Below are 20117 nucleotides of genomic sequence, written 5' to 3'. Positions count from 1 at the left end.
AGTCTGTTATGCACACTTCAAACATCGAACAGGCTGGAGCAGCGAAAGATTGGACCTCAGATAAACTTTTATACGATACTTTCAGACAGTTAAACGTTCATTTTCATCATTGCAATTGTTGAAAGGCTTTGTTGATTGCTTCATATCATTTAAAACCATGAGTTTTCCCTGTTCTCCTTGATCCAGTGATGAGAGCAGGAGGCTATTGTTCTGTTCACTTGTTCAAATTTCATTTCATGGTGAACTGTAAGTGTTCACATGCGGTCGCATCTTTTCGTTCCCTAAACATCCTTTTTTAATTTTCACTTTGTTTTTCCAACAGTTACAATTTTCATCATGGACAACATACACTGTAACCTCCTGGTTAACAACTTCAAGTGCCATTGTGTAATTGAGCCATCACATTTCTCTTTTATCATACTATCGTTCTAGTATTTGTATGTATCTAGTATTGTATATTATGTTACGTTAAACTGTCATTTCACCAATGCCACTGTATTTATATGCTAGTTTTCAAAACCAATAAACAACATTGCATACACCCAATAAGCACAAATTATGATGAAAGTATAATACAAGTATATTAAATCTTGATGAATATAGCCTATGATAGCCCGACCACTGTTCAAAAATAGTTTCAAATTAATTCGAAATGATCCCAGCTGTGATCAGTTCTGAGTTCTAATTTCCCTCTTTTTTTTTCTTACTGCTTTCTCTAACCCTCTAATGGTCTTTTTGTCTGTCTCACTTCCTGTCTCTCCAGTCCTTCTTGTCATTCGTCAACCTGCTCTCCTCTTCCCAATCGGTGTGGGAGCTCCTGGGCCGGCAGCCTCTCGCCAACAAGAGTGAATACACCCTGAGAGAGATGCCAACCTCAATTCCTGTGAGTGTTTTTCACACAGTAGTCGTCCAGACTTCATGCAATGCCTCTTTCAGCCATTTGAGGGCATGTTTGCTCCTTTTATTTTGCCTTCAACCACCACCCACACATTTGTTCTACCACTCAAAGGCCTCCTCCTAAATCCCCCAATACACTGAGGCTGACGTACATTTTTTAACCTTACACGCCGTAAACATCCACAGTTTTCTTTTTTGCACCATAACTGCTGTGTTTCTATTTTCACAGACTATCATTTTACTCCACAGGATCTGATTGACAGGCTGATTGCTGTGAATTCAGATGCAAAGATTCATTCCCTGTTCCACTATGAGCAGTCTCACACATTCGGCCTGAGGTGAGATTGATATTTTCTTTCCATATTACTTTGTATCAGTGGGGAGGCACATGGTATCTGATTAGCACCCGGTGACTACATGCACACACACACATGCACACACTTCAGCCTCTGGCAATAGCAGACTGACATACGGTTCTTTATACTTTGATTATCCAGCTTTGAAAGGCTGATGAAAGGATTTCTCTGGATAAGAGAGAAATAAGCTGGGCCGTGTGTGTGTGTGTGTGTTCTATATTTATGAAGACCAGACATCATGGCAAGTGAGAAGGGTGTTAAGGGGGTAAAGAAATTCATCTAAAAAGAAAATTTTTAGTTTTATGTTTTTTAGGTTCAAATTTGTGGTCAGGCCCTAGTACAAGTTGAAGGTAATACTGTACTGTAAAATGATAATAAATGAAAGGGATTTGATTATGCCTGTGTGGTAAGTTGCATACTGTGTGGTAAGTTGCATAAAGGGTTACAGTAGCCTTTAAACTAAGGTTTATGGTCAATGGTCAATGTGCTTAATAAAGTGTGTTTGAGGGAGATGTAATGCAGTTTGTGCAAGGTTGTTTTTCTTACATACATGGGTGCGTATGTGTCTTGGCTGTGTGTGCAATGCTCTGTGCGTTGCTTTCTGCATCACAATAGCTTTGAGTTGTTTGGAGCCTTGCTGACTCACTCGCTCAGTCTGTGCCCATCAGTCAGCCCACTCCTATTAACATCCAGAAGCCAAGTGAAAGGAACAAGATGCTCTGTTCCTTTGACATCCAGCCTGATGGATTCACTGACAAACCTACACTGTGTGCCTCCGCCTGGGTCGCTAAGTGTGCTAAATGTAGCATTTCAGTAAAGCCAAGGCCCATCGTGTTCATTTTGAGGTATTGGTATAATTTCCTTTAACCAACAACTTCTGAGTCAATCTGCATTAATGTTTGGCCATGAACACAGCAATGTTTTTAAGATTCCACGCAGCTTGATTTCAGTTTCATTCATCATCGGCTCACATGGGAAATGGTACAGTGATAAGCGAGTGTGAAGTAAATGGAAATTTCATTCAGCGCTTATGTCTTTTGCCAAGTTGTTGATCGATTGGGTTCACAGTCACTTGACCCTTCACCATATTTACATACAATTGTATTGCTACGATAGTGTTTCTGTGGGGGTGCTGCTCTCCAATACATACCCACATGACCAATGTGAACTCAACAAAAACATTGCTTTCAACGCGTCTTCTTAACACAGCACCACCCTCAACAGAGTTCTGCCTGTTGTCGTTGTGTTTTGTGATTATCCACAGCCTGCAGGAATATGGCAAGCCGGTATACTGTCGGGATGTTGCTTTACTGATTCCAGGGGAGGGACTTGCATCAGTAAAGCAGCTAATTCACACAAGGACATTGAACTTCTTAACAAACAATATGTAAGAAGAAGTATAATTAAAAAGTATATGGAGAATGGAAGAGTGCAAAAGATGGACTCTAAAGATAGATAGAAATGGATATAAAGGTTGCGTTATACATATCATAATGCCAGTAAAGGCACATGGCAGGTATTGAAAATACAGTTACAATGGGTAATTAATATCTCTAATGAACATAATATTAATTGTGTGGGTGGCTCAAGGGGGTCAAGCAGGTCGTCCTTAAACCACAAGGTTGTCGGTTCGATCCCCGGCTGCTCCTGTCTGTCGAAGTGTCCTTGAGCGAGACACTCGACACCGAGTTGCTCCCTGACAGCAGCCCACTGCTCCTAAATGCTGAGGAAGGGTTAAATGCAGAGGTTACATTTCCTGTATGTATGTGACGATTAAAGTTTAAGTGTGTGTGAAAAGGTAATGGAGAGGCAAATTGTGAAGTGCTTTGGATAAAAGTGCTACATAGAAGCAGTTCATTTACCATTTCACAATCGATAGTTAATATGAAGTGAGCTGACTGGCGGTTGGGTTATGAAACTGTTCACGAATAAGAAAATAGTTAACTGTTTCTGTCTGCCGTTTGGTGCTGAGCAGGTAGATGACAGTGTGTTGGAGCTTTTTTCACTGAAAGCAACATAATGAGATCAGTGAGAGTGAACTGACAGCTCAACCACTCGCTACAAAGCTACGCGAAGACGAGAGGAGGTTCAGGTGAAAGTTCACTACAAGCAAACTTTTTCACATCTTCATGATACATTGGTTATATGCGCTTTATGTTTTACTTCATATCATTAAATGCTGTCGTCTAAACAACAAGAAACAATCGCAGATAAAGTTTCTGAGGTAATATTTATTAACAGCAAAGCTTTAAAACTCGACTTATCTGCTTTATTATCACTGCGTCTGCGGTTTGATCAGATAGGATTGAGAGTTTCCTGGGAACATCAGCAAACTCCACAGCTGTAAATGATTCAAGTATTGCTAAATCCCCATTGTTTAACTGAGACCGGCCCACTTCAGACCAGCAGGCAGAAAACAGCACAGGTTCAAATCTTTCCATAGAAATAAACAACACCGTGTGGTCGTGTATAACCTCATCACTCATGACAAGAGGCTGATTGAGATATGTTTTCAGGGCCTTTAACAGACACTCACCGAGCCGCAAATGTACAGATCGTGAATAAATGCTGACTCAGGTTGATGTCTCAACTGCAAGAGTTTGGGGTATTATGGGGTCTGATGGCCGGAGAGACATCCTGTTAAAGTCATCGTTTTAGAGGATGCTTCACCAAAGACCAGTAAATATGCAGCAGTTTTTCACACACTTAAGAAGCTGAACCGTCACAGGAAGCAGAGCAAGCTGTGGTCCATCTGTGAACTTGTCCTGACACATGCATCTATTGCATTATGAGGTAGAGCTGGTGCAGTTTTTGTCTTGTATTGAATGTTCATGTAAAAGCATTTTTCCTTGTGCCTTAGACTGTTGCAGTTTTGCTTTGGCCAAGTTTGTATTTAGTGGAGAACGGCGCCCCCTGCAGCGTAAAGTTCATTCAAGCTCTGCAGGAAACAACTGGATTCCTTACGATGCGTTTCAAACAGTTGTACTTAATGCCCTTAATGCCTTTCTTACATTGCCCTTTTAAGTTCAGTCATTCCATCACAGTGTTTGATTGTACATTGACTGGTTTTGCTGCTTTATTTTATTTTCTCTGACTGTAGTTTTTAGCAAACAGGAGTAAATGGTGCATTTGTCGGGTACTATTTGCAGATGCAGATTTAATGCACATTCTCTGGACTAGACTCAAAACAAACGGCGTCATGTTGACTGTATTGATTGAACGTGTCACCCAGTGCAAACATGAACCTCACTGATGTGTTTTTAATAGTTTTTGGACAAGAACGGAGCTCTACGGCACAGAGGAATAAAATACATCCGGCTTTGTAAACACAGACGCTACTTGTTAGTAGGATCGGTTCATTGTTTCTTTTCACGGCCGTAACAAAATAGAGAGCTTTGCCATCCCTCTCCTTGAAACAGCCATCGTAATGAAACATCAGGAGCTGGTTTGAACTATTGCAATTGGACCTCTTCTACAATTGGCTCTTTTACGAGTTCACCTCAAAGCAGTTTGAAACCAGCCTTGGACTTAAACTCCAGCAGTTTGTCACTTCTTCACAGGTTATGTATTTTCACTGCAACGTATTCATCGCAGGTTTAATCACTTCTGTGGGCCAAACGTGCACTGATCATCCCTGAAGGGCAGACCCTCCTAAAAAACAGAAGCCACTCTTTCAACCCTTCTTGATCTTCACCAGCTGATGAGAGCAAACATCCCACCAGCCCTCTTTGTTGTCATGGCAACCATCACTCTTGCATATTCTTCCCCCGTCTGAATTGTTTGGATGCCTTTGTTTGGACGTCTCTCTCTCTATCGACGGCTCTGAACACATCAAGTGTGCGCGTGCTTGTGCAGACCTTCACACATTTAAACCTGGTTTGATTTATTTTTTATTTTTTTAAGTCTCCACTACAGAGATTATTATGAATATGACCATGTATACTTCAACAATTTACCAGCAATGAGACAAGGAAGGACACACGCACAAAGACATCTTGTTCATACACAGAAAGTTGGAGCATAAAGGCTGTCGAAAGTCAAATCAAAGATGATGTTTGTGTTGCAGAAAGGTCCAGATGTTCTCCGGTCAAGGTGAAACGGGTGATACAAATACGGCTTCGCCTGAAGCATTTGGTCGTAGAACTAAAGCCAAGTCTCTGTGGCAGGTCAAAGCGTTATCTCGTCCTCATTGCAGTTCAGTTGTAGTTGTCTCGCCTCCGGAGAGACAAAGTAAACTCGATAAGAATAGATTCGTAATAAATAAGACAATAAATATTTTAGAGTTGAATTCTGTGTTGAAAAACAAGTCAGATGTGAAAGCTCCCTAAGATGGACAACAAAGTGGTTTTAGATTACTTTGATTTGTTTTAGGCTCTGTAGAGATTGAAAGTGGACAAACGTTTTATGGTGTCGTTGGGGGGGTGCATGCATGCAGTGTTAAGGCCAAAATGAAGCGCCTAATTGATCTTTGCAGATACAATGCCTGTGGGGTTTTCAGTCTGCTGCCTGATGACGTATAGATCATTAAAGCGATTGTTTTCATTCGTAAAGAGCGGTCTAGTTACCAATTTGTCTCTTTTTGATTCATAGAAGCAGAACTTGCAAACTGATTTTACCACTAATTGCCATTTTTCACAGACTTACGGAATGTGATTGCTTCTTATGGCCACATTTCCAGAGATTTTCTTTGGATGACTGCACTTTTTTTAATGATTGTATTATTAATTTCAGCAGGACCTCCTGACTGTCAAAGATATAAGCCTCCCAAATAGTCCCTCTATTAAGTTGACCATTTGCATTTCACCTCAGGTATGACAAATCAATCATGCAGCCTGATCTTCAATCACTCTGGCAAGCAGATTACTCTTGGGAGTAATCATCTGTCATCGATGGGTGTTTCAACACAAGATGAGTGACTTGTCGTCCTCGTCGGCAGCAATGTCAACAACTCCCAAATGAGATGGATTGTAATTTTTCATGCGTTTCCCTTGGCACAATTTTAAAAAGCGCAAACTATCATGACAATAATGCCTTGCTGGCCACATACCATGCTTGGCCAGTTAGAGGCAAACACAAAAAAACACCTACAAGTGTCTGTTGGAGTAGCCAAACACTGTAATGGATTATTTTTCTATTTTCTGGCTTGTAGATTCAACAATTGATAGAGAAAGTAATTAGCATATAAATTGATTATGAAAATGATAATTGGTCAAATTAAATCTCCTACAGGCAACACAATTACCAATGCTGTTTTCAAGAGTTTGCCAATGAATTGCTATTCAGAACAGCTTATCATTTTAAAAGATATCTGATTGGAAAGTCAGTCTTCACCCCACTTGACTTGAAGAGCAGCCCAGCAGTGAGATAGCAGACGAACTGGAAGCAGGCCTTGTTCCCCATTTCTTAGTTTCAAACGGCGATAGGTCAGAAGGTCTGACAGACTCTCAGCCTCTTGCTGTGCTGCTGACAGAATGACTGAGTCGAGCTGTCTGTCAAACAGTAGTCGAAGCAACCGCCCAACACATCAGGAAATGAAGCAGCTGTTTGAAAGGAGAGCTGTGTTTCACAAGGACTAACACTAAACAGCATGCAGAGCCACCACCTCTTATATGTCGGTATAAGAACGCACGTATACACAAACACACTAGTTGAAATCTAGTGTGTTTTTTTTTTTTAAAGGTGTAAAAATAACTGACATTTATGTTAATTTCATTGGGTATTTGTTGTGTTTTTATGCCTGATTGTGAAAAATAACTTTTAGCAGTTGTTAATGATGCAGGAAATCAACTTGGACGCATACGTAAAACTGTCTACAAATACAGTAATATCATACTACGCATGTGCAAAGTAACAATATACTGAACAGATACTTCCTAATTTAAAGACATGCGTGACTCTCTGCTCTGTCAGTCTATTAAGTGACTGATGGCTTGTTATGGTTATGCTCGACCTCCATACTTAATTCACAGATATGAGACTGGTGTTAATCTGATTATCTACTTCCTGGCAAGAAAGCAAATGAGACATTTTTGCTAAATGTGAAAATATTAATTTAAACTTCAAGTTCTGTGGCAACTTGAGTATAGATTTGACTGTCAGTCTGCCTTCAAAATCTTTATTATACATATTTTGATCATATTATGCATATTGTATTCACCGAGGAGAACAACGATCTCATCGTCTGTCCAGTTTAGCTTCCTTTTTTATTCTCTTTGTTGACCATTTTTGAGAAGCTGGCGAACACAGACAACAATGCTGTCAAGTAACATTACAGGATGATGTGAGTGAAGCGCAACCATGGTAAGTGAAGTGCACACATGCTGTATTTTGACAGTAACTACAGTGAAAGCCTTAGTCTGAACTCTTAGGCCAGGAGACAAAGGGACAAGGGAGAAACTTAAAGTAACCGGACACGAATATTTAAAAGACCAGTTTGATAAATGAGTTGAAGGAGTAGAGAACCGAGCAGGTAGACGAGATGAGAATTGACTAGATTGTTTTGTTTAATGCTGCACACCATGTGACACACACATGATGGGGTCGTTTTGCAAAGCAATTCATTCAGTCTGAATTAAGATGAGCTCTGGTGCTGCTGGGAGGAGGTGGTGGAATGGGAATTTACGTTTTGGGAAATGGGTTACCACCCTTGTTCCCATGGATTTTTATTCCACCAAAAATTGTTACGAATAAAACTGTGACGAGCAATAACGCTGAAATTTAAAAGATGTTTCCTCTTTACAGGCGTTGGATCATATAATACACAGAGCTAAAGCAGTGTCCCAGAATGCTGCTTGAGCCTGGCGTCATTACCAGCAACTGAAAATGAACCATGAAGCTTCTCCCCAAAGGGGCTTCCTATTTAACAAAGCTTACAATTGGCTACGCTGCGCTGGTGAATAATTCTGATGACTGATCCAGCACTTGCAGACATACAATACCAGGGGAAATAGACAAACAAAGTCCAAATGGGGTCTTTGTCGACATGGTTCTCCCCTGCTGTACAGTAGTGCTACTACATTGCTGTGTGACCTGCCTGTAAATGCCAGTTCTCTCTGTATTTTTGATGTTTTGTTTTGTTTGTGTTGCTGCAGACTGCTCAGTGTGCTCTGCTGTAACCTGGACTCCTTTCTGCTGCTGGAGAGCCAGTACAACATCTGCTCCATGCTGCTGAAGAGTCAGGGGGAGAACGTCACGGAGCTGGACGCAGACGATGGGTATGAACCAACAAGCGCATGGTTGGAAAGTTGTATTATTGTCAATTACTTAAACAATTCTGTCATAATGATATAATTGAAGTTATGGATGTAACAGAAGTCAGAAAGGAAGTGAGTAATAAGTGCCTTATTGGTTTTGATCTTGTCATTAGTTGACAATGGAAAGAAATGGAATAAAACCAGCATTATAATTAGATTTAATGTAATAAAGCTAGAAATAAAGAAAGTCTCACTTAAAGAAATAGTTCCAACATTTTGGGAAATAATTTGCTTTCCTTCCACGAGTGAGATGAAAGGATGGATATTAATTTCATGTCTGTGCATTAACTATGAAGCCTGAGCCGGCTAGCTTAGCCTAGCATAAGGTCTGAAAGCAAAGTGAAATGGCTAGCCTGGTTAAAGGAGGTTAAAATGACTCCAACCAACGCCTCTAAAGCTCACCAAATTACATAATTGTAAAAGGTCTTTGAAGACAAAACGGGATTCTCACTGTGACGACAAGACCTTGTTATGTTGTTCACTTGCACCCCTTAGAGGTGTTGGTAGGTATATGTTTAAAGTTTGGACAGAGCCAGGCTAGCTGTACTCTCCTTCCTCCAATCTTAATACTAAGCGAGGCTAACTGCATCCTTATTTCAGCTCTGTTCTAAATACACTGACATTAGCTTGATGTTGATCTTCTCATCCAACTAGAACAAGAAAATGAACGAGTATTTCCCAAAACGATTCCTTTAATATGCTTCCTGTACTTGGAAGTTGCCCATATAGCTTTCTAAGAAAGTTAACTTTTCTCCAGAAGAACGGAAGGAATTTATTTCAAACATTTAGACGTTTCCATAGTTTGCACATTGAGTACACTCACCTTGCACACATTCATTCTCTCTCTCTCTCTCTCTCCTCTGTCTCATCATCCTGACGTGATGCAGCACTTTCAAATGGAATCAATGCTCAGGATGAGAAATTGTTTGTTTGTTTGCCTTGTGAATGGAAAAGACAGTGAAAATGCCTTTTCTGAAAGTGGGCGTTCAAGAGACCCTCTCGCTTGGTAATGTCTGGCAGAACTGTGGCTATTGGTTATGAATGAAAATGGCCCTGAAATGCCAACTCGCATTGCATGTCTGAGTCCTGGCTCAATTTCTGGAGAATGATAACTTGTTAATTTATTCTCCCATCTCCCTTCTGTGTCCTCTCTTTCCCTCATGCTCCCATTATCATCACAGACATCATCTTCTCTTCGTCCTCTTCACTCCTGTTCAGTGTTTTTTTCTTTTTCTTTTTTACTTTACTTTTTGATTTGTATACGCAACTTTCCCTAATGCTTCTTTTGTGCTTTGACCTTTTAGCTATCAGTAACACACACCATCACCATAACTACAAAGCAATCTTCACATTTATTTGACCCCGGCAGTTTGAGCTTTGAGTGATATGACTTTTTTTTTCACAAATAAATGTATGCAAATTACATTTTGTGGCAAACAGGCCATTGGAAAGAGAACTGTGCAAGACAATTGTCTCCTTTATGATTAAATTCCAGTCCAAATTGCTTCAGCTGTAAGAACTATCCACCAAGGCTGGCACCCTTCGACCCTAAAGTGCCTTTGTAATTGGGCTATTCTACGATCTTATCTCAAATTCGAAGCATTGAAACCCTCCCTCTTTCTTTTCTTACTTGTCGAGCAGTAATGACAGAGGCTTCAAATGCTGCACAAAGTCTTTTAGAAGACTTTTCAAAGAAAGTTATATGAGGTTCAATACGTTGGGGAAGTTTCGACGTGTTAGTGAGCTGGATGGTATATCAATTAGCATGACCTTGTGTGCCGAAAATATTATAATATACATGTAGAATAAGACGGACATGTATTGTATTCTACAACAGGCCCAATGTCCCTTTTCTTCAAATGTATTTCTCATTCTGTCATCTTGCAGACATGCCGTAGCACACAAATATCAGTGCATGAACGTTTAATACGTTAGGGCCTGAGGCCATTGTAAGTTTTCTTGTTTACTTCTGTTCTTTTGTACCCTAACCTCTTACACTTCATCATTCCCTTCTCAGGGAGTTAATCATAGACAACTTATCAGTGGAGAGGAATCACGTGCTGGTTCGCGTCGGTGTGGTCGGAGGACCGTCTGAGAGAAAGCTTCCTCCTCGAGCCCTTCAAGAGGTCAGCTGTGCTCTACTACTGTCACCTGGTTTTTAATTCGTACATCTATGGTTCCTCTCTCCCTTTAAGGTGGATTGACTGTTTTTGGCCAGTCAAATCTGCTTTTATTCACTAGGATTGAAGTTAAAAAAACAACTAAAGAATGTGATCTTGGTGTAGTATCTTTACGCAAAACGTTCGTGCCTGGTTAACACTGTGAAATGGAGGCTGTTAGGTTTGGCAACAAAACCACTGGGTTAGAGAAAACATCATTTTTACAAGTACGCTTGTAACGTCACCTACAGAACATAACATAATTTAACATCGTTACTCATTTACAAAGCTTCACCTGACATACTTGTGGTCACTAAAAATCACTCAACTTTTGGGTCCACACGGTACACAAATGCCGGCCCCCTGAGTAAAAGTCTTGTGCTTTTTTTTTTAACCGATCCATCACCTCTCCCTCCCGTCGCTCTGATCATCTAATAATGGCTTGGATGGGTTTACATTGAAGTTTTTTGAAAGCATGGTTCATGTGATACAGACACTGAATAGACGCCACTGCTGAAGGGTTGGAGTTTGACGCCCTGGTAGTTGGACCAGGCTGAAAGAAATGCTATACAGTCATCACAACAGTAGCATTTCTGTGAGGCTGTGGTCATTTTGTAGACATTTCAGTATCCACAATTCGCCACATTTTACGTGGATGCCCAATCAGTGTTGACAGTAAGTGTGGTCAATTGAAGCAATAAATTCCTCAGTGAGTGCTGTATTGACCGAGAAAGCAGAGTTTTCTGCTTGCGGAGCTGTGCTGACGGTGCCTACATGTAGCAGGATTTACGTGCAAGCTTCTGACACACAGTGTCCCTGCCGGCCATATCCTCCTGCACAGCTTGCAGCCTAGGCCGCTCTACGCTGCATTACTTCAGCCGTATACTCTGGCTCTCATAAATGCGGCAGAATATTCATGTCAGCCAAAACACTAAAACGTATCCTCGTCCATAACTGATATTTTTGGGATGTCATTTTTGCTGTTGGAAATCAAGCTAGTTTTCAATACGAGGGAAGAGAACTAGGAAGTTCTGTTTTTGAGCGTCCTCTAGAGCGAACCCCCCGGCTACCCGGATAAAGACGAGGTGACATAGCCGGTCGTTCTTCCATGCCTACAACTGGCACCGTTGCAACTTATGGCATCAGATGCAGGAAGATCTGTGGACTCAACTGTCTTGGTCAATCGAGCACGCACTCAGGAATTTATTGCTTCAATCGACTACATTTACCATCACCACTGATTGGACAGCCGCGTATAAATGGTGGCAAATTTTCCCCTTAACGTTTTGGTAAAATTATGTTTTCCTATGTATTGTTTGGGAAGACACATTAACACTTCACTACTGATGGCATCTTTGCACAGCTCCACTGATCGATACAAGTCTGCAGCCGTCACATTAATTTACTCAACATGTTTTGGGATGAATATAAAATATTTCGTTGTTTGTTATGCTGAACACGAACGGAAAACTAAATTATAAAGAGGTCAAGGAAAGGATATGACAGACTTCAAAAGAGGAGAGGTGTGAATTAGTTTGGGGAGTGTTTCCTTTGTGTTTCACAAGTCTGTTTCAGTCATCTCACCTGTACAGGGACCAGAAAGCTGTTAAATTAGTGCTGATTATGTGTGAAGTTTACGAAACAAGGAAAATGAATCTACTCTTGGTGAGAAATGAGAAGTGCCATTGTGTTAAAAACAATGGCTATGCCGGCATTTGAAAGTGGCTGTCAGAATATTTACCGCCTACAAGGAGACCGAATGGATGCTATCAGAAACATCTTAAATAATTAATTCAACAATTACATTTTTAAATCGCTAAACTGTTAGATTTCTTGTTCCGCTGCATGGGACTAGAATATGCAGAGATGGCTCCACAGACATGGTCATGTTCTAATGCCTCCGTGTCGGCAACGGCCGTGTCCTTCCGTCCTTATGTCCCATTTCTGTGAATGCAATATCTCAGGAACACCTGGAGGGAACAAACGTTTAGCTTTCAGTAGTATCAAAGCATCTTTGAATTTGGTTGGATACCAAATAAGTTAAGTACCTCGAATCATGTTGAATGCAACACTACTACCTACAATAGCAGCAGAGTTCCAAAGCTGTATAAGGATTGTATGCCATCATCAGTAACCTACCACCATACAGGGCTCTGTGCATATCCTTCTAATGTCGTTAGAGCAGCACATCACCTGAGAGGCAGACTCAAATACCAGCAGGGATTATATGAGCCGAGGGCACAGACAATTGGATAAACAGACCTGCTTTCTAAAGCCCATAAACATTTACAGCACACTATTTTGGCAAGTCACATATTGAGCTATGACTCGGTACTTGGAGTACTTTTAACAAAGATATGACAGTCGTAATGAATGCTTGACTAAATGGCCGTGGGAGGGAGAATGAAAAATAAAGATAAGAGGAGGAAACAAATGACGGCATACAAATACAAACACATTTGATAACAGCTGCCAGCTCTGCGCTAAATGATTACTCCTTAATTAATTGATCTACAAGTAACTGTTTAACTGTCCTTCCCTGTTTGAAATGTTTTAAAATTACAAACCAATACTAACAATCCAACATAATGACACATCAATAGCCCAGCAAACTCATAACCAGCCAAAGCATTTATCTACTCAGAGTGGTGCAAAAACAAATCAAAGACAACAATGCAAATATGAGTCATCTTTAGGTTATTTGTAATAATTGCATTAGGGTGTAATGAGGTGTCCAACATGGTCAATCATATTTATTTATCTGCTTATTTCAGGGGGAAGATCCTTACCCCTGGCCCATGTTTTCAAGCTATCCTCCACCTGACTGCTACACTTTGGACCCACCACAGATCCACCATGACTCACAGGGTAAGAGGAACATTGATGTCGTCGCCATGGTCAAGGTGCATTATTGTGATTTCTTTATCTATCGGCTTTTTCTCTCCCATACAGACTCTGAGATCGGTACATTTCTGCCATTATCCAAAGACTTAAAGAGCGAGGAGAGCTGGATGGAGAGCTGCCGGAGACAGTACTGCAGAGCCATGACCTCCGAACCCAACATCTTAACTGGAAAGGGTAAGCCGAGGTTGACTGGGTAGCTGCAGATGTGCCTTGTAGTCTGGACGTTCTACCTTCTAGTAGCACAATGAGAACATGGCGTTCATCTTGATAATATATTTCGGCCAATATTGTCATTTTACAGAAACTTGCTGATATAAGGCATGAGAGTATTATCGGCAATTTAGTAACATTTGTTACAAAGTAAAACATTTAAAAGAAACGTTAATGAATAAAGATTTAAAATTGTATGAAATAAATGTGTCTAGCCACAACAAATAGATAAACAAGTCATCAATGGTGCATTCGCTGTTTCTTGATTGTCTATATTTGAGTCTTTGGTTTCAAATCAGGGTAAACTTGTGCACTTCATCAGTTAACAGCTAGCAAGCTAATAACTATCCATAAACTAACACAACACACAGTGGATGAATTGCATTTATGGACTGCATGCAAGACAACACTTCTATCGTCTTCATGAAGTCTGAGTCACGCCTCGCCCTCACTAACACATAATAATGTTGAGCTGGCCAGGGAACAGATAAACACGGCTCACCTTTGTAAATCACTGGAACTGCTTTTACGCAAAAGGGAGAATCACAGCTAATTTCAGGGTAATTCTAGTACAATTAAAGCTGCCATTACCACAGTGGCAGACCCTATGTTGTGTAATTTCTTTTTTTTACGGACTGCTTACTAACGTCGTTTTACTTGGGTGGAGTAAAGCTTACGCATGCGTCTTGGCTATTATGTGTCTTTAACCACCTCCCGTGATGGTTTAGTCTACCCAAGATGCATGAAGTAGCTCAGTAAAAAGGGCTTCTTTGTTTTTGTCATAACCCACAGTAACGGACAGTAATCAACATGAGGTTCAGAAGACCTACAATGTTTTGTAGGAAGTCATAAACTTTCAAGTCACTTAAAATCAGCTGTGAGGATTCGTGTCCAATAGATGTTGCACAATGATGGCAAACGGCACCAGTAAAGTGTTCTACACTGAGCCAGAGGAATAACAACACATGGGTCATACTGTGTGTCCAATGCCGTCTTCAGAATGGGGCTGGTCAGTGAGTCAGTTGTGTCCAGGCAACGTTTTACCAAAGGCCAGATATACAAGTGATATGTGTAGCCATTGAAACAATGCGGTTTTCCACGCGCAAATTCGTCTTTCGTATATATTCGTATCGTGTGCACCTCCATGTCTTCATAATTTATAGAAAGCCAGCTAAGTGGGGGGAAAAATGTCACCTTCACATTTTACATTTGTTTCCAAATAGCTCCTTTATAAAGTTTCATATGCAAATGTATTCATGAGTAAAGAAATAACGATGAGACAAACAAAATAATAACTCCATGACGTTATCTGCTGATGTCTTCCATTTTGCTCCAGGTGCACCACACACACACCTCCTCACCAAGATAACACAGATCTGAAGTCCTTAAGCCTTTTAAGAACTCATCACTGGCATTGACAGTCACTATGAAATGACACTGAAGCTGACTTTTCTTACGTGGGAGTAATTTGCTGCGATTCAAGGAGGAATGAAACACATTCAAAATGAAGGAGGGCTGACAATCTTGTCATTAATGCATGCACTGTACAGTGATTGCTTCCTTTCATCAGCACACTGTTGAACTCGGCCTGTGAAAGCATCCGCTCTCGGCTCTGCGGCGCTCATTTCAGGGCTTTTCACTGGAAAACCATGATCAAGATTTATCATCTTTTAAGCTTCCCTCTGCTGCAGAAGTGCTATTTTATTTAGCACACCATTAACAGTCATTCAACTTTTTAAGAAGCGTTCAATGAACGAAATTGTCCCCTTTTAAATCTATTAAAATAAAAATGAACCAACTTCCTATGCAATTTAGGGAACATTACTTCTGTCTAAGTCTGTATTTAAAGAGACTGTGATTATCACTTGTGTGTTGAAAGGCTTCTACACAGCTCTAAGACGAGATGATTAAGTATATCTCTTCATCTGAACATTCATGATTACAACTGTTTGCATGTTCAATACCTCACTATCTTGTCAGCATATTGATTGCTCAATTGGTCTCCGTCAACAGCATGTCAATGAGATGCCTTCACTTGTGCTCATAGTCGCTGGGTTGCATTGTGATGATTATGTCTTCTTATCTGACTCCACTGCTGTGTATACAAAAAATATATAAAATACAGCTTTTTTTATAGAAGCTTTCATCGTTGCATGTACAAGCAGTTGCATGAACTTGTTTTTATGTTGACGTACAACAAAATAATGGAGGCGAAAAGACAGAATCTGAGAAGAGCTTGAGCCAACACAAAGCAGGGTCAATTTAAAACAGTTTCAACATAAAGCCCGTTCTATGATCACATATGAAGAATCGTTGACTGTCATTGTAGGATGAATGCTTTTTTTTAACACATTAGTGTTTCATAAAATAGCTTCCCTTCCCCTGGTGCCACTTGAGAAGAGTCCTTTTCAAACACAGAACCAGAGAAGACTCGGCTTTGTTAAAGGTTAAAGGTCAACTGGAGGCTGAGTAGGAGGTGGCCATCAATGAGCAGCTGTTACACATCAGGTAAAAAGTACATCAAAATGCATTGAAATAGATTCAATTAGTTCAACGCAGTACTTCAAATGGACCTGAAGTGGTGCTGTTACTTTAAATAGCATTTTAGTTCCGTTATACTTATTATTATAGAACTGAAAACTGCAGCCTCCAAAACGACCTTAAAGTAAAACCGTTTGGGTTTATTGCAGGGCTTTAGATCACATGAGCTTTCTATATGAAAGATATCACCAGTAGGCTTTGCTAATGTTCACATACAACATATTTATACTTTTTACATTACATTACAATAAGGGATTGTTGGAGATTTTAAAGGAGGTAATAAGTTCCTGTGGAAAAGAATATGCATTATTTTCAAGAGCTACTGTGAAGGAAAACATACATTTGAAATGCCACTCAATTCACACGTGTACTAATATAATGGTAAAGAAGTGCACCTGCAAATATGTGGCACTTGTTAAGTGAACGTTTGAATGGCCTCTTCTAGATCTGCTGTGGTACTACTGGATTGTACTTCATTTGTAAGCAACTGAGGAGAATATCATTTCCCAAATGATTAAATATAAATGTCAAATTGTACAGTATGACAATGTTTGGTGTTCGATCCAGTAGGATATGGGAAACTTTTATCAGACAGTAAATAATTGCAGCGTAATTAAAGTAAAGGGAAATGAATGCAAGTATTAAGTTAAGTTAGTGATGCAGCTGTGAAAAAACAGCTGCCGCGATTGTAAGCAGCTTTCAGAGGAAAACCTTTTCTGTGTGAATGTTCCTGCTGTTCACTGCACTACATTTCATTCAAACACTTTCAGTTGTATGATCTGTATTACTTTTACAAGAGGCCTCATCACCGAGGGTTTCCCTCTAATTCCCACAGTTAGATCCTCAGTGACCGTGGGTGGGTTTGCACAGCTGTGCGACACTAAAAGCAATGTAGTCATTGGATACGAGCGGATGCACATTTACATAGTGTCGTGATGGTATTATAGTACACGTGTTCCTGCAGCTGAACCGTGATCTTCTGTGTTAGACATCTATCTGTTTAGAGTTAATTCTGCTTCATTTCTGAACTATATCTATATATAACGATGGGACTTTTTTTGGCCTTTCTTTTATGCCAGTGACTCAGTGATTGCTACATTAAACATGCAAACTGTGGCTCACAGGAAATGTGTTTTTCCAGACCACTCAGACTGTAACAAGGCTGCTTACTGTAGTGGTTTATATAACCGGATATTATCCACATTCTATAAAGAGTTGGAAGTATTTTGGATGTATTTGAATTTCTAAATTGGGTTTTCTGTGAACTCGAGATGTATTGAGGCTGTACTAGCAGACATTTTGTTTACGCTTCTGGCTTTTTTCTTTTCTTTCTGCCCAGTGCTGGCTGACCTTCTGGAGAAGGTTGCGGCCCATCTATCCAACTCTGCCGCAGAGTGCTTCTTCACTCCAGCTCAGTGCAAAGGTCAGTGTGAGAGGAGCAATACATTGACCATTTAGTCAAAGTCAAATAAATGAAGGGTACTCTGGAGCAGTGAAGTAAGCCATGAGCGTTGCACATGGGACATCATTATTTACTTACTTTCAGGGGTATGAAAATGCACCCACTTGGTAACACTTTCTATGATGCCCACGTCTATAATGCATTATCAACACATCTGCTTCAATCTGCTTATAGCTCTGTATAATCACAGTTTCAGCGGGGGGAAGAGAACTGTTGACATTCATTGGAGTGATTATGAAGCTGTCGCAGGAACACTTTGAGGAACTGCTGAATCTGACTGGCATGCTCGACTGACACAACGTTGGTGTGTTTGACCTCTCTGGTGAAAGTCACTACAGGCAAAGAGCTCAACAGTGCCAGGGCACCAGGAGACGGTTTCACTTCTAATGCCAACGATGGACTCAATGATGGCTGTGTAGAAGTGCACCATCATTGTCTTTGGCAGGTTGAATTTCTTCAGCTGCTAAGATATGGAATAGGGCCAAAATATCTGATCTGTCTGATCAATTCTGTAGTTACATTTGACGAGTAAATAATGTCAGTTAGGTTGGCATGATCGGATATTTCATTATAAACTATGAACAAGACGTAATCTGAAACAGATATTTCTCGATGTTTACATTTTGCAAAAGATGCACCTTTTGTGACATTGACTTCCTGTCTAGTTAGCAAATTGCACTTCATTGGACAGCACTACAGATGTTTCCTAGCAACAGATTTACACATTTTAAATCCATACCATCTAAAACATTTCTGAAGTTGTAATGGTGCAACCCGATTTGATAAATCACTGTTTTGAATGGTAAAGCTGGTAAAACTAGTAGTGGATGCGAGTTATCTTGAGACGTTGAAGGCTCTGAATATTGTTGGTGCCGTGGTTGACGCACCTCTTCCATGTTGTGTGGAAGTCAGGGACGGTCCCTGTGGGCTGGCATACGGGTAAAGAAGTGGAGAAATTCGTCCTCCTTTTTAGAGCAGTGTTTTACCCCAGGTCATAATGTGTTGTGTTTCCCATATCAAACGCATAAATGATTTCAGTAGGTTGGATGTTTTGTAGCCGTTGGGCTAAACAACTTGATCAGACTGATGGCAGCTAGAAAGAAAAGCTGTTAATTAGTGAATACCCAGAACATCTTGCATACTGAAGCATTAATTGCATATCTCCGTATTATTTTACATATTTTTACAAGATACAGTTATAAACAGACGGTAGCATCATGCCCTTCACCCACAAAACTTTTTGTTAATTATAACAGCAAGTAGTGAGTTGCTTGTATTGCTTCTAACAGCAGCAACAAATGCCTTCCCTATTACACTCAGCAAGTGTTCCCTGAATAAATGGAATTAGTCCTTTATGTTTAAACAAGTTAAACTGCTATATTAGTGTAAATAATCACAGATTTAAAATGTACAGTACTGTATGTTTTAAATATACAGTACTGTATGTTTTAAATATACAGTACTGTGTGTTTTTAAATCAATTCATCACTGGAGATAATGAACATTACTTTGGAATTAAATCAACAGTGCTTCATACCTCTGCTCTAATAATGTCTTGATGTCTGTGCAATCATCTGGCACTGATTAGTAATATTACCATTATTATGATAATGCGACTGCTTTAAGCGCTGGAGGGGATGAACCCAAGTGCAGAGATCAGAAAGAGAGTCAAGGACAATTTTAAAGCATTCACTGAAGAGCAAAAAGACAAAGAGGTTTACAGCAACACAAACTACACCAAAGAGCAGAAGGGGAGAAAAGAATTGAACACTATGATGACTGGAGATAAAAATAAGCAAATCATGTGCTCAGCTGGTTTCTCCCTGACTCATGTATATATTATCCCCATAATAAATCGGTAAGAATCAGTGACAAAGGCCAACCCCCACTGGAAACGTGTTTTTTTGCTGAGTATCTGGCTAGAGCTCTCACAAAGCCTGTGTATAAGAAGTGAACATAGTCATCGTAATGTCACCCATTGGTTTGTGGATGGACGTTTTGAAGCCTCGAGTAAGGCAGTTTTGCCGTCGCCATGTTGTTTTTCGCAAAGAGTGAACGGAAGTTTGTGATCTATCAGTCACAGTAAGCCCGCCCTAAAGCATACTCCGCTTTATCGTCTATTTGACTTTAAAGGGGACCATAATTTACTAAATGAACATCATGCTGTATTGATGAAGACTTGAAACTAGAGATTGAGACCACAAACTCATGTTTACAATGTTTACTGAGGTAATAAATGAAGTGAGAAGCCTGAGCTCTCACTTTGGTTGTACAAGGACCAAATGGTTTGTAGCTACGACCCAAGTACCCCATTTTCCTGCAGTACTCCCCACCG

At 40.2% G+C, this 20117-nt stretch overlaps 1 protein-coding gene across 1 annotated transcript in view; it reads left to right on the top strand.

Moving 5' to 3' along the window:
* The window catches only part of tbc1d32 (TBC1 domain family, member 32), a gene marked incomplete at its 5' end in the record, with an annotated part of 62802 nt that overhangs the window by 18162 nt on the left and 24523 nt on the right, over positions 1–20117 (top strand). The window contains 7 exons of the mRNA XM_079290641.1: positions 764–883; positions 1147–1235; positions 8345–8467; positions 10524–10632; positions 13440–13533; positions 13618–13743; positions 17660–17743. Coding sequence (XP_079146767.1) covers positions 764–883; positions 1147–1235; positions 8345–8467; positions 10524–10632; positions 13440–13533; positions 13618–13743; positions 17660–17743 — 745 coding nt within the window. The remainder of the gene's footprint in view (positions 1–763; positions 884–1146; positions 1236–8344; positions 8468–10523; positions 10633–13439; positions 13534–13617; positions 13744–17659; positions 17744–20117) is intronic.

This window comes from Melanostigma gelatinosum (assembly GCF_949748355.1).
Source record: "Melanostigma gelatinosum genome assembly, chromosome: 19".
Lineage (NCBI taxonomy): Eukaryota > Metazoa > Chordata > Actinopteri > Perciformes > Zoarcidae > Melanostigma > Melanostigma gelatinosum.
The sequence above is the reverse complement of the archived record's forward strand: the minus strand, read 5'-3'. Positions and strand labels throughout refer to the sequence as shown.